Raw genomic sequence first — 16,434 nt, forward strand, 5'->3', positions numbered from 1 at the left:
ATTGGTTGGTTGGTTGGTTGGTTGGTGGTAGGATGGATGTGGAGAGAGAGAGAGAGAGAGAGAGAGAGAGAGAGAGAGGTAGGAAGGGGCAGCAGGGAAGATGAATCCTTCAGGGCATACCCTAGTGACCCACCTCCTCCAGTCATGACCCAGGTATCTACATTGACTATCCAGTAGCTCATCGAAACCATCACAGATTGATTAGGTCACAGCTCTCACAATACAATCATTTCATCTGAGCATTCCTACATGAACACAGGAGCTTTGTGGGACCCTTCATATCGAAACCATTATATTCTGTTCCTAGTCCCCAAAAGCTCATGTACATTTCTCAATGAAAAATTCATTTATTCCTTCTCCCAGGGTTCTTATAGTCTAAACAGCTTCAACATTGTACAGAATTTCAAGTCCAAGTTCTCATCGAGACTCAAGGCATATTTAGGCTGCGAATCTATGTAGAAATCAAAAGGAAGTTACATACTCTCCATGTGCAATGGTACAGAAACCAAGTTATATACCTCCAACATGTAATGGCACAGAGAAAACATTCCCATTTCAAAAGGAAATTTAGGAGCACATAAATTAGAGATGGAACCAAAGCAAGACCTAAACCCAACCAGGAAATCATTTCCTGTAGCTCCACATCTGGCATCTGGGGCAAATGTGATCTTTCAAGGGCTTAACCTTGTTGATTGTAACTCTGGTGGCCTGTCTTTTAGCCTCATTTTTCCCTGGCCAGTAGCTCTCCTTAGCAGATGATACATATTACTGGCAGCTCTCAACCATGGGGAACTCCATTCTAGCTTTACTCCCATCTTACAATTTTATGTATCACCCTCTCAGGGGTTTTCCTTGATGATCACAGCCCTGCTACATTTTGCCTGACCACCCTCCCACCCCCGCCTGGCCTTCTTTGACTCTTGCACTCCAGCATCTTGCATGCTTGTAGAATCAGCACCATATGGATTATGCCAAGGTCTACTACCAGCCTGAGCAATAGTTAAGTCCCCCTTTGACCATGGCTGCTACAGCCTCTGGGTGCTGGGTTCATAAGCACAGTGAAAGGAATCCCAGAGAAACAACTTTCTAGGTGCTCCTGTGTAAGCAGCATGCCCCACCATCTCCTAAATTAGTTTTCACATATACACTCTTGTCCTGCCATGGGCAGGATCTTTCTGATTCCTGAGATACCCTCAAGGTACCTTTACTATTATCTCTGTACAAAGCATTAGCTTCACTTTAGTGGTAGTAATCTCTTTAGCAACCACATCTTACTTGCCTTCAGATTTACACATGATTTTCTGACAAAACTGTAGGTCTTTAAATTCTTCCTTCTCTACTTTGTGCTTCCTATTTTCATGATAAACCTTGTTAATTGTCAACAGCAATACCCATGTCACTGCCAGAATGTTATGCTGCCTTGACTTATCCTCTGCCACATCAATTAGTTCATTACCTTTAAATTCACCTTCACATAAAGTAGCGGGGTATGGACAAAACGAAGACAAGTTCTTCAGAAGGATAAAATATGAATGACCTCTAGTCCGAATCCCAGTGGAATCCTCTCTACCCACTGACATATTATGAGTACAGTCTTTACTATCATCATTCCTATCAGTATTTTGTTCTTTGAAGTTCACACTAGAATCATCCATTAAGCTCTGCTTGCAACATTCTAGGTCTTTTCTAACCTGCATATCCAAACTCCTCCCACAAATGAGTTCAAAAACATTCTGAACCCCAGTGTCAGGTTAGTCCTAGCAACAACCCCACTTCTCAGAACAAATTAGGTCAAAGTACTCATACTTCAAGCATTTCACCTCTGAATATCCTTTAATTAACCATAGGAACTGTGGAGGCCCACTTCACATGCAAAACATAATAAAATACAAAGCATATTTATAGAATGTAGACTAACCCACAGTAGCTAGAATTCACATAAATCCTAGGAATAGGATTCATGGATACAAACTAATGTCACAGATGAGTATTTTAAATTCTTGATCGAAACTGACTTTAATTTTCTTTTTTAAATATATATTTATTTATTTTTACTTATTTTTATGTGGTACTGAGGATCAAACCCAGTGCCTCAAATGTGCGAGGCAAGTGCTCTGCCACTGAGCCATAACCCCAGCTCCTGACTTGAATTTTATAACCTTGTACTTGAATGGTATATATTGCACAGTCACTGACTTACCAGCTTCCCACCCTGCATTTGTTACTAGCTTACAATCTTTCAGGTAAAAATTTAACTAATGTTCAATTCCAATCTGTTTCAAAATATACTGGAATATTGCTTGTGAATATTACTTGGGATTACTGTGCAACAATTTCAGGATTCTAGGTTCTATGGAACCATTAGTTTGAACCAGTTTTCGCCCTTTTATGTGAGTTTGCGCAGTACTGTGGTACATTGGCAATTTAGTTTAGGTTGACATAGATTGGTTTCATTGGTAAGAGAAAATTCTTGTGACAATATTATTCTATGATAATGGTGGCATTCAGGGAAATATTTTCCTTTCAGAAGCAATAACTGCACAAATGGAACACTGGATTGAATTTTAAAATGTGAGCGTTAGTTGAGCTTACGCTTTTCTACATATAAACATGATATAGGTTTAGGACTTTCTCCATTCTCTGTAGAAATTGCTAAGCAAAATCAAATTTTAAAAGTTAATTATTGGGCTGGGGATGTGGCTCAAGCGGTAGCACGCTCACCTGGCATGCGTGCGGCCCGGGTTTGATCCTCAGCACCACATACAAACAAAGATGTTGTGCCCGCCAAAAACTAACTAACTAAATAAATAAATATTAAAAAAATTCTCTTTCTCTCTCTTAAAAAAAGTTAATTATTGCCAAACTCCAGAAAACTCAACCACTTTAAACCTGGAGAGTATTGCATCATCCCAAAGAAATTGCCTATTAAACACACTGAAAAAATCTGTAGGGCTGAATACAGCTTTCTTTCTTAACAGAATTTATTTTATGCCTATTATACTAAGCAACATATTTTAAATACTGATATGTAAGTGTTAATACTCATTTTTCCTAGATTTCACTGAGAAGATCCTTTTGAGAGTACATTGTTTGCTTTATGATGAGACTCTCAGTATTTAAAAATATATACGTGTACATTAGTGCTGCAGCAATTGGGATTAAGAGGATGAGAATCTCAGAGACAATCTATAAGCCAATGTTAATAATGTGTCCTTACTTTGCCAAGTTTTCCTGTACTGACATCAATGTATTTTAGTTTTTGGAGATAGTAAGTACTAAAAACATTTAAACCACTTGAAATTGATTAAAGATGTCCTTTGGACAATAAAGTTAAAACAAATGATGTTTCCTAAAGTCTTGTGATCATCTTGCTGATTTGTACAAAACATCTTAATTTATAACATTCCTTCCCACATGCTGAACATAAAATGTAAAAGAGTCAGAAAATAGTTTATGGCTGGTTTGTCCACTTTCTGGTGGAAGTAGAATTAATAAGTCTTATGAGAAAAAGTTATTATTTGTAGAGGAAACCAGAAGTTGTCAGGTACAGAGAAGGTCATCAACTTCTTCACTACGTGGCTTGATTTTATGCCCATGTATTGTAATGCACTCAGTTCAAATTTGATTTTATTATTGGTCTAGTATACAAATTACTGAGACTTTTCTCTGTATGTCTTGTTCTTACCACCTACCCCTTACCTTTCTTATACTGTTCTTTTTTTTCCCCCTTTCATTTTCGTACTGGTAATCACACTTCACTAAACCACATCTGTCAATACTTCTATAATTGGTCACTGCTTCTCCTTCCCCCATTAGCATATAGGTTTAGCAAGAAGGGATTTCTTTAATATGTCCAATCCTGTATGTCCAGAACTCTGAGTAGTGTCTGGCATTTTCTGGTGCTCATTTTTTTGTTGAATGAATTAAAAACATGAGGCTTTTTCTGCTCAAGAATTCATAACCCTCATACATTGCTGGTGGGAATGCAAATTGGTGAAACAACTCTGGAAAGCAGTATGGAGATTGCTCGGAAATTTGAAATGGAACCACCATTTGACTCAATTATCCCACTCCCTTTTATATACTCAAAGGACTTCAAATCACACACTGACATGTTTATATCAATGTTTATAGCAGTTCAATTCAGACAAGAAAAGTTATGGAATCAACCTATGTGCCCTACAACAGACGAATGAATAAAGAAAATGTGCCATGTATACACAGTATAATATTATTCAGCCATTAAAAAGAATGACTTTATGACTTTTGCTGGTAAATTGTTGAATCTGGAACTATTATGCTAAGGTAAACAAGCCAATCACACCAAACCAAAGGCTAAATGTGCATTCGGATATGTGAGTGCTAAAACACAATAAGGGATGGGGAGGAAAAAAAACAGAATTTCAGTGGACTAGACAAAGGTGAATGAAAGGAAGTGAGGAATGGGAATAGGAAAGAGAGTAGAATGAATCACACATAACTTTTCTGTGTTCATATATGAATATACCACCAGTGAAACTCCACATCATGTACAACCACAAGAATGGGATCATATGTCAAAATACTCTACTGTCATGCATATCTAAAAAGATTACAAATAAAAATACTCTTCATTGGAAATTTTTCTTTCAGAACTTTAATTATATCATTTCTTTTTCCTCATACCTATCAGTTTCTGTTAAGAAATCTCCTGTTAACCAAATAGGGATTTCCATATATAGGTAACTTGATGATTTTCTTTTTCTAGTTTTAGCATTTAATCTTTTCCTTTGACTTTTGACAGCTTGACTATTTTAGACCTCCTTGAGGAATTTCTTGATTGAAATTATTTGGGGGGCATTTAAGTTTATTGGACCTGAATATCTGCATCTTCCCAATATTAGTATAATTTTCAGCTAGTGTTTTGCAGATGGATTTTCTATGTCATTCTCTTTCTCCTTTTGGAATAATCATAATGAACACATTTGTTCAATGAAGTGTGTCTCATGAATATTTTAACATTTCTTGATTTTTTTTCCTTTTGTCTGATCGGATTATTTTAAAAGCCCTAAATACAAATACAAATGCTCTTTCTCTGCATTATTTAGTATACTGTGATTCTCACTGTATTTTTTCCAATTTTCATTTCTTTAGCTCCAAGGTTTTTGTTTGATTCTCTTTAGTTTCATTAATAATAATAAAGTTAGAAAAAATTAAAACAGCATGAACAGAAGAGGGATAAAGAGAGAACACTGAAGTATAGCAATTCCCTCATCTGGCACATAAATACTAGTGGTAATCAAATAATATTATTTACAAATTATAAACACTGTAAGTGCAGATAATGGGGATTGGATATATGGTAAAGGTATTAACATAAAGAAAACACCTAAAAACTATACAGAGTGTCAAAAATACTAGAAGAAATTCCCCCAAAAGTGGGTTAAAAAACCATATAAATGAAGAGCAATAAACATAACATGATGTGAGTCAGAAATATTAAATGAGATAAATCTGACAGAGGTTGGATTAAACCCATCAGTTGTAGAAGTTAATGTAAAGTTGTTAACTTATTTATTATAATATTTTTAGATTTTTTTCAGAAAGGAATACTTGGTTCTAGAGTTGCATATATACAAGGTATATAGCAAATGTAAAGTGATTAAATGTGGCTAGAAAAAAGGAATAAGTAGAGATGTCTTGTAAAGTACTGACAAGAATCTCAATCCTTATCCATGAGCTTAAGGTAAATAAACACAGAGCAGAGTACTAGATGGCTACATATTTTTAAAAAAGGATGAAAGACATATTACCAGATACGATAAAGAAAGACTATGATTGTGCTTAAAAGTTTTTAAAAATCAAGGCCAAGATTCTAATATACATTCTATACACACACATACACATGATCATTGGCATAAGAAAGAAAAGGAAATCATTGTGTGTATATTTTTATCTACTGTTTGCTTGCTATTTTATTTATTTATTCATACATTTAAATTTTTAAACATTTATTTATTCTAATTTGTTATACATGACACGCAGAATGCATTTTAATTCATAGTACACATATAGAGCACAAATTTTTATGTCTCTGGTTGTACACAAAGTAGAGTCACATCATTTGTGTCTTCATATATGTACTTAAGGTGATGATGTCCATCTCATTTCACAGACGTTCTTAACACCCTTGCCCCCTCCCTTCCCTTTTCTCCCCTTTGTCCTATCTAAAGTTCTTTCATTTCCTCATGATCCCCAACCCCATCCCCATAAATCAGAGAAAACATTAGGCATTTGTTTTTTTGGGTTTGGCTTACCTAGCATGATATTCTCCAATTCTATCCATTTACCTGCAAATGCCATAATTTTAATTTCTTTTAATCCTGAGTAGTATTCTATTGTGTATATATACCACAGATTCATCTACTGAAGGGCATCTAGGTTGGTTCCACAATTTAGCTGTTGTGCTGCTACAAACATTGATGTGGCTGTGTCCCTGTAGTATGCTGTTTTTAAATCCTTTTTGTATAAACAGAGGAGTGGGATAGCTGGGTCAAATGGTGGTTCCATTACCAGTTTTCCAAGGAATCTCCATATTGCTTTCCATACTGCCTGTACCAATTTTCAGTCCCACCAGCAATTTATGAGTGTACCATTTTCCCCACATCCTCCCCAACACTTATTGTTGTATGTGTTCATAATACTTGCCATCTGACAGGCATGAGATGAAATCTTAAGTAGTTTTGATTTGCATTTCTCTAATTGTTAGAGATGTTGAACATTTTTTCACATATTTGTTGATTGACTGTATCTCATCTTCTAAGAACTGTCAGTTCAGTTCCTTGGCCCATTTATTGATTTGCTATTTTTTTTTCTGTTTAGATTTTTGAGTTCTTTATATATCCTGGAAATTAGTGCTCTATCTGATGTCTATGTGGTAAAAATTTGCTCCCATTTCTATAGGCTCTCTATTCATCTCACTGATTATTTCTTTTGCTAAGAAGAAGCTTTTTAGTCTGAATCCATCCTATTTATTGATTCTTGATTTTATTTCTTGCACTATAGGAGTCTTATTAAGGAAGATGGGACCTAATTTGACACAATGAAGACTGGAGCTTACTTTTACTTCTATTAGGCTCAGGGTCTCTGGTTTAATTCCTAGGTCCTTGATCCACTTCAAATTGAGTTTTGTGCCTGGTGAGAGATAGGGGTTTAGTTTCATTTTCCTGCATATGGATTTCCAGTTTTCCCAGCACCATTTGTTGAAGAGGCTATCTTTTCTCCAATATATGTTTTTGGCACCTTTGTCTAATTTGAGACAACTGTATTTATGTGGGTTTGTCTCTCTGTCCTCTATTCTGTACTATTGGTCTACCAGCTATTTTGGTGCCAATACCATGCCATTTTTGTTAATATTGCTCTGTAGTATAGTTTAAGGTCTAGTGTTATGATGCCACCTGCTTCACTCTTCTTGCTAAGGATTGCTTTATCTATTCTGGGTCACTTATTTTTTTCCAGATGAATTTCATAACTGTTGTTTTCTATTTCAATGAGAAATTTCATAGTATTTTTTTATAATAAACCAAAAATATATACATCAGAAACAAGTGAAAATTATTACTTATAGGACCTCCTTGGAAAAAAGGTCTGATTCATTTTGAGACAGATATTACAATCAATAGCTTTGCATTCTCATATTGGAAATCAAGCAATCTTTCAGAAATTACTGCGATCCTATCAGAAAAATTCAGGAAAATTTTGAAGTTATTTAGAATAATTACAATAATAATTACTTCAGATTAGTAAATATGTAAAAAAAATGTATGAGCTTATCTTTACCATTCAAAGTTATTCGTAAATTTCTGAGGGTATTAGGAAAACAATTTATTATTCTGAAAACTAGTGATTTGATTCATATATTCTGGTTTTTTTTCTATGCGAATTTTATTTATTTTGTACAATCAGGGTTTTTTTTCCCCCTTTCAGGAAGTAAAGATATAAGTACTCAACAAAAAAGAAAGGAAGGAAGGAGGAAGAAAGGAAGAAAGAAAATACAAGAGAAAAGAAAAGAAAAGGAATGAATGACAGGGAAGGTGAAAAGGGGAGGGGAGGAAAGAGAAAGAGCCAAGCACAAAGCAGGATTATTTAAGTAATTGTTTTATGAACAAAAATCTAAAATAAACTAATGCAGGAAAAGCAGGTAGACCAATTTGAAACCCTTGATTATGCTTGGGTGAGAGAGAATTGTGTGCAGATTGTGTAACAGAAGAAATTTGGTAGATTGAAGAGAGAGGATTGACAGTTCTTGTGAGAGTTTGGTGTGAAGGGAGAGAAATGAAGGATTACTTTTAATTTCTGACTTGCCCTTTCAGTTGGAGGAAGCTACCATTAGAAAAGAGAAGATTAGAGAGGAACAATGCTTAGGGGAAATTCAAGAGTTGTGTTTTGATCATGTTAAATTTGAGGTGTCTTTGAGACATTCAAGTTACCATGTGGATTAGGCACTGAGTCTGGAGATTATGTGAATTAGCATACCTGGAAATCAGCATTCTGGACCATTGTCGTACTAAGACATCAAAAATAATAAAAAGAGTCACACAGAAATAAAGAATAGAGAAATTTGGTATCATGTATAAGAACTCTCTCAAACCCAAACAGGAGACTGGGTAGAAGGAGAAGAGTCTTCTCCCGTCATGGTTTATCATGTTTCACTTTTGTTGCTTTCTAAAAGTCTCCCTTGGCTCCTAGAAAATCAGTGTAGGGATTGAGACTCTCTTGTGTTTTCTGTGCAAGACAGAGGCTAGAATTTGATCTCCCTATGTGTGCCTATATATGTGATTTTTATCAATGTGCATGTACAAAAAGGAGACACGAGAATCAATAAGGATAGAATTCGTTAGCAAATGTTTCTGAAACTAATGCTTAGTCCTAAATCCAATTTTAATTCTCATTTCACAATGTTGGAAAACAGGTCGTACTTTAATACTATGTATTAAAATTCAAGATATTGAAAATGAAAATACACAATTTTTTAAATAAAATCTCTGAAGGTTTAGTGAAGACTTACAGATTTTAACAAAATCATAAATGTGTTCAATTAAAATATGTACACATTATAAATATTGAAAACAAGTATTAAAAGACTATTCACACATAGAGAAAGTATTCATCATGGAGTTGAAATATTTTAACATTTTCCTCTGTAAACAATGTTACAAATAAACGTAAGTCAAAAGTAGGGCTTATAGAAAATGGAGAGATGATTTATAAAAATAAAAAATAGCCAATGAATACATATAATTTTTTTATATTTGTTGTCATTTGCTAACAAAAATACAAAATATATAACAATGTCTTCATTAATATGTATTAAATGTTTTGAGTTTTAATTAATATTTATTAAATGTTTTAATATGCAAGCTGCTGTTTTATATTTGATATTGTATAACATTGTTGATGCTTTCAAGAATGAAACAAACCTTAACAATATTTTAAGTTAAAGTATACTTTCTTCCTCCTGAATTTGTTATAATTTATTGTGAATGATTTTCCAAAAATGTGTTTATTTCTTCTCATTTCATTCTTTTTCCACTTTTGGAATCTCATCTAAATAAAACTTCATTACTTTAAATGCAGATTACTGCATTACTTTATTTCTGGTTTCTATCTCTTTAAAAATATAACCTGTTTTGTGGGGGAAAAAAAGCAAAGCCAGTTTTCTGAAAAGAAATTATTTCACGTTTTAGTCTAGGAATTTTTTTTATTAGTTGCTCAAGACAATACAATGATCTTGACATATCATACATTTGATTTAAATAGGGTATGAATTCTCATTTTTCCACGTGTACAAATTGCAGGATCACATTGGTTATACATCCATATTTATACATACAGCAATCCTATGTCAGTTGTAGTCTAGGAATTTTAAGTGTTACAAACACTCTACATAAAATCAAATAAGCTTTTGATTAGTAACTAGAAAACATTAATCAAAGAAGACTCCTAATATTTAAACATTAAATTATGATACTCTGTTGATTTACTGAGATTTGGAACAGTACTTTCTCAAAATGTAATGAAACTAATGAGAGCTGGCATAGCAGTTACTATCAAGGTTCTCTTGATTTACTCTGGCTATGTAATTTGAATTAAGATTTGTCAAACAATTTGGAAATTCTACTAACATATATTTTAACAAACACGACCTCATGATTTAAATAAGTATGTAAAAGGAAAAATATTTTTATGTTCATTATTTATGAAAGCATTTCCAAAAATTAAAAACCGTTTGCAGTAGAGGATGAAGTATAAGAATGTTGTAGGTCCTCATGACTTTTTTGAGAACATTTATCACTTCCTTATTTCTCAGACTATATATAAAAGGGTTTAGTAAGGGAATTACTATTGTATAAAATATTGACACTAGTATACCTTTATATTCGTCTTTGAATGGTCGAATATATGTGAGAAGACAAATGTAGAATATTGAGACTGACAGAAAATGGGATGCACAAGTTGAAAATGCTCTACCTCTCCCCTCCTTAGATTTCATTCTGAAAATAGTGAAAATAATGCAAAGATAAGAAATCAAGACAGTGGAAATAGTAAAGATTTGAATTGGCATTGAAAAAATATATATCATTAGTTCATTAATAAAAGGGTCAGTACAGGAGAGTCTATACAGTGGAAGGATATCACAGAAAAAGTGATCAATTTTATGAGATCTGCAGAAAGTTAGCCTTAATAGAAAGGTCGTATGAATCATAGAATGCAGATTACTAGCTATGAAAGTTCCTATAGTCATCTGAATGCAGAGTTTCTTTGACATCAGGGTGTGGTACTGCAGGGGACTGCATATGGCCACATAGCGGTCATAGGCCATTGCAGCCAGAAGAAAGCAGTCTGCAGTCTCAGCAAGACAGAGAAAATAAAACTGTGCCATGCATTCATAGAGGGAAATCCTTCTGTCCTCAGAAAAGAAGTTCTCCAGCATCTTGGGAGTGATGACAGAGGAACAGCAGGAATCCATGAGAGACAGGTTGCCTAGGAAGATGTACATTGGTGTGTGAAGACGGCGCTCCGTGTAAATCAAGGCCACCAACCCTAGATTCCCCACCATGGTGACCAGATAGATGGCAGAGAATACCACAAACAGAAGGACCTTCAGATTTTGGTTATCTGTAAATCCCACGAGGATAAATTCGGTTGCTAAAGAATGATTTGTCTCAGGCATTCCTGGCTTGTGCTAAGACATAATTTGTAAAGAAATTCAATTGAGATTATAAGCAGAATATGTTTCACTCACCCCTTTTAATTACCCTAAGCACACAAAGAAGACTTTTCTACTTCAAATCACTCTATGCTATCTCCTGAAAACTGGCACACTCATAGTATATGAAGTCTTGTGAGAAGAAATATATCGCGGATTATGCACACAACAGGGATTGTCTGGGAATGTCTGTGTGAATTCCTAGGATGGAAAAGCTCTTTGTACATGGCCATGTACAGATTCATGGTCGGTATAATTATTTTTCCATTTCCCATCTTAAAAAACATTGTCTTACTGTAAGTTTCTTTCCATGAATTAAAGAATAAGTTATAAATATAATTCATGAGATTAATTTGGTACTTAAAATAAATTATTCTTTAGACATTTTAATGAATAGATGTCTAAGTTTTTAAAAAATGTTCAGAGTCACAGTTTGTTTGAGAAATATATTCTATAATTTGGTAAACTTTCACAGGTAAGGTCACCAAGAGATATTTTAAAGAAATATTTAGTTATTCTTTAAGACAGGGTAGGAATATAAAACATATTAAAGCATAATATAAAACATATTAAAATTCCTTAATAAGTTAAAAATTTGTTTTATATTCATTTTGACATATTCTTGATCCTACTTCTATCTTGTGCGTCGAATATTTGTGGAGTTATTTCTCTTAATTATCTGTCTCAATATTTGTCTCTAATTTTAAGTGTCTCTCTCTCTCTGTATATATATGCATATCTAATATTATGAGACTCATTGACAAAGTTTCCATTCACAGTGTGCATATGTTTCATAATAAGTCTATCTCCTATAATCTCAAACATCTTCTCTAGAAAAATAAATCCACTTTTTGTTCAGTCCTATAGTTTCCCCACTTATTTCATTATTTAAACTTGCAGACTCAAATGTATGTTATGTTATAGCATATTCACAAAGGAAATATTATGACAAGTTTGAGAAGTAGCCAGTTGCATTCTTTTGGAAATCTATTGTATCATTTCAATGTGTTAAGTGCCTTATTGTAAAATTTTAAGTCTAAAACTCATTGTTTTCCTGACACATATTTTTCATTATGATATCTACTGTATGTTATTGAATAATTTAGTAATCAGATATGTATATTTCAGAAATTCTTTTCTCCTATATACCAGTAACTTAGTTATTGATCTATCATATGAGATTTGAATTCAGGTTCTTTAATTTTTTTTAAGAGGAAATATTCTTTGGTTAGAAATGCTTTCCTGCTTGTGCTTTTGTGTTTGTAAAAACATTTCAGGAAAAATTTAGGAGTATAAATATAATATACTCTTCTAAAATATGATTTTACATTTACATTTTAAGTACCTCATTGTTAGTTAAAACTAATTTATGTTTCTGCTCAAAAATTCAAGAGGCATTTCAGGTAAATGGACGGAGTTGGAGAATATCATGCTAAACAAAGTAAGCCAATCCCCCCAAAAAACAAAGGCTGAATGTGTTCTCTGATAATTGGATGCTAATCCATAATGGTGGGGGACATGGGGTGAGAGGAGGAACTTTGGATTGGGCAAAGTCGAGGGAGGGGAGGGGAGGGGAGGAGAGGGGGAATTGGGATAGGAAAGATGGTAGAATGAAACGAACATCATTACCATAGGTACATGTATGATTGCTCAAATGATGTAAACCTACTTCATGTAAAACCAGAGAAGTGAAAATTGTGCTCCATTTGTGTACAATGAATCAAAGAGCTCTGCTGTCAGGTACAACTGAGTAAAACAAATAAATTTAAAACTTTTTTAAAAAGTTAAAAAGAGGATTTATGCATTTGGTTTTTAATCTCTTTGGTTTTGCTTTAAAATACTTATACTTTGTATTTATCCAATATGCCAGAGTGGCATCAATATAGTCTTTCAAAATAAATAAATAAGCAAATAAATAAATTTACAAACTCATTTAGTCACAATCTACTATATATTTATTGAGTTCAGTGGTCATCCAAATGTGCTATATATTTAATATCATTTGGCAACTGTAAATTATGCTATTTCAAGTGCAGAAAAAAACGTGTTTTAAAAATGGTAAGATCATCTTCCGTTTCTTCAAGAAATTATTATAAGACTTTTGGTTTAACATACTGAAGACAGACAGTTTTGGATAAAAGCCTACTATAATTATTCAAAGGCATTGTTTTATACACATTCTGGTTAGTATTTCTGTTTCTTATTCTTGCCCCCACTGAATTTCATACAATGTTTTTCTATTTGCTCACATAATATGGTAAGATTCCAGAATTTTATCACTACAGGCTTATAATCAATAAATAAAATAAATTGCCCATTATATTTTAGGTCTATTCACTTTAAATATATCCCTCAGAATTTTAATATTTTTAAAAAATAATATGAAAATACAAAAATGCCAACTGCATCATTATTTTAGCAACGCTTAATGACAAATATGCTGAAAATATTTATGTGGACTCAGGAGAAATATGTTTCATTTTCAGTAATCATTATCCTATTTAGGAGCTATTGTATCAGAATATAATGAGTGAAAACTCAATTTCTCTTCTCAAGTGCAAAGTCAAATTATTCATCTGAATCAGAAATCAGTTTTTCTCTACAATCCAGAATTATTTTGCATGGTCCTTTATAGACTTACCTGTATATTCTGTGTTAAAAGGATGATGTTTTTGAACTCAGAATACTTAGAATAATTGCCACATTGTGTCTCATTATTTCTTTCCGTGGTATCTTCAATTTAGAGACATAATAGAAAAAGAATCAAGTGGATAAAATGTGAAGACAATAAAAACACTGAAATATTTCAAAGAAATATATATGTCTTCATGTTTATAGTAAAAATGAATTAGCATTCCACCCTCACACTTTGGTTTACAGATGAACATTTTATAATAGTTTATTGGACACCTGATATAATAGTCTTTTCTTTTAGGGAAATCAAGATAAAAAATTGGTCTTAAAACTTTGGGGAATAAATTACGAAAATCTAGGACATTTTCTCTACTCATAGGTCAGTGACAACAATTATGTTAGCCTCAAAGCACAGTTAAAGTTTCCCATTAATTCTAAAGGGATTTGCTTGGCACTGACATCAGGGTAATTCTACATAGATTCCCAATATGAGAGGAATGGTTCCCAAAACACCAGTAGCCACACAACATTAATTGAAGAGGGATACATGCTGAGATTCTGAAGTTAAATCAAATGGCCATCACTAAAGTCAGTTTAACGATAATCTTGAGTTTTTACCCACTTAATTCTGCTTCTCTTTGTATCAAATATTGTTTAAATAAGAACTATAATGGATAGCAAATAGATTCATACCGATCACTTGAAGTGCAAGTTGGAGATTTAAAGAGAGGTTTGGGTTTGTGAAGAGGCATAGTGTGGTGTGATGGGCAAGGGCAGCTTCTTTTCTCTCATTTCCTATAGTGAGGAATGAAACTCTAACATTGTGTTCCTTTATTTCACTTATGCATCATCACAACTAGAGAAATCATTACTGAAGTATGATTGGCATGCAAAAGGCTACTATACATATTTACTGTGTGTTGCTCCATGAATTTGAAGATAAGTATACATCCATGAAGTTTATCATAATCAATGGTATAGTCATAAAATAACTATGTTGGGGTTCTGGGAATCAAACCCAGGGTCTTGTGACACTAGGCAAGTACTCTGCCACTGAGCTACAATTCCAGACCAAGATAACTAAATTGATCTCCCATCTCTATCTCTTCTCTAGTGTAGATGCACATTTATGCCTTAGAAAGGTTTTTGTTCCTTATTATTCTTCAGACCAAGTCTTTATCTTTTATTGGGTATCTAGGCACTCCATAGATAGGGTTTATATCATTTATGGTTTTCCTTTCACCTTTATGAATCCATCTCTACGGACATCTTCTTCCTCCTCTAGTTCTTCTTGGTGCACTAGATTTCTGTTCTGAATATTTATTTGGAATCTGCTCCTATCTGAAATGCCCTCTTTGACTTATTCTACTGAATCTCACAATAGAGGTCTCCTCAAATTTCTAATGAACAAACTATTAACAGTCTTTATTCTTTAAAAAAAATTGGGGAGGCACCAAGGATTGAACTCAGGGGCACTTGATCACTGAGCTACATCCCCAGCACTGTTTTGTATTTTATTTAGTGTCAGAGTCTCACTAATTTGCTTGGTGCCTCCCTTTTGCTGAGGCTGGCTTTGAACTTGCAATCTTTCTGCCTCAGCTTCCTGAGCCACTGGGAGCCACTGGGATTACAGGCATGTGCCACTGTGCCCAGTTTAACAGTCTCTATTATGCAAAGAGTTGTGAATATTCATTTGTATGTTTATGGAGCTTAACTTCCTGGGCATTCTCAGATAATTTTTTGTTGTTGTTGTTTTTGCTTTACAAATGTCAAACCTCTCATAATTCCAGATAATGTAGAACTCAGTGGGTGCTAATTAAATTGGTTGCAGAGACTTAAATTATATTCAACATTTACAGAGTGATTATAGAGACAAGTCATTGAGTCAGACATTGACAAGTAAGAAATGACCTTGATTTCACAGAATTTCTGTCTAGATGGTAAAATCATTTATACAACTACATAGAGCAGCTGAGACTGAGTTAAGTATTATGTTAAATGAAGAAAGCCAGGCTTAGAAAGATATATTCCATATGCTTCTCTTCATGTGGAATTTGAAGAAGTTGATCTCTTAGCACCTGGGAGAAGAATGGTAGCTCTCAGAGGCTGGAAAGTAGGAGTGAGGCAGAGGTAGGGAAACATTGATCTGTAGGTAATGAGTTACAGTTAGGAGCAAGGAGTTCTAGTATGCTGTTGCACAGCAGGGGATTCTAGATAACATTAATGTAGAGTGCATTTCAAAAAGCCAGAAGAAAAAAAATGAATTTTTTGCCACATAAAAATAATAAATGTTTGAGAAGAGAGATATGTGTAGATAGATTAACATTACAATGTATACATGTATTGAAACACACCATGGTAACCTATTAATATGTACAACTTTAATGTTTCTATGTATCAAAAATAATTTAAAATATAAAATAAAAATGAAATGTTATTTTTAGAAGTAAGATATATGGGATCACAAAGAAGGAGTTTACTCAGAGGTCTAAAAGAAGACATTATCAAAAAATTATATTTTCTCTGATTCTTGAAGATGAATTAAATTCCCA

General features: G+C 33.6%; 1 protein-coding gene across 1 annotated transcript; it reads right to left on the minus strand.

Annotated features, from left to right (window-relative positions):
* Nucleotides 1–8,521: 8,521 nt before the first annotated feature.
* On the minus strand, nucleotides 8,522–11,212 carry LOC107136072 (olfactory receptor Olfr180-like). The gene is made up of 2 exons (XM_015478291.1): nucleotides 10,265–11,212; nucleotides 8,522–8,545 (listed from the first exon to the last, which is right to left on the minus strand). Exons 1-2 carry the CDS (start codon nucleotides 11,210–11,212, stop codon nucleotides 8,522–8,524), a joined length of 972 nt encoding a protein of 323 aa, XP_015333777.1.
* Between the last annotated feature and the right edge of the window lie 5,222 nt (nucleotides 11,213–16,434).

This window comes from Marmota marmota, unplaced genomic scaffold (genome assembly GCF_001458135.2).
Source record: "Marmota marmota marmota unplaced genomic scaffold, marMar, whole genome shotgun sequence".
In the NCBI taxonomy this organism is placed as follows: domain Eukaryota; kingdom Metazoa; phylum Chordata; class Mammalia; order Rodentia; family Sciuridae; genus Marmota; species Marmota marmota.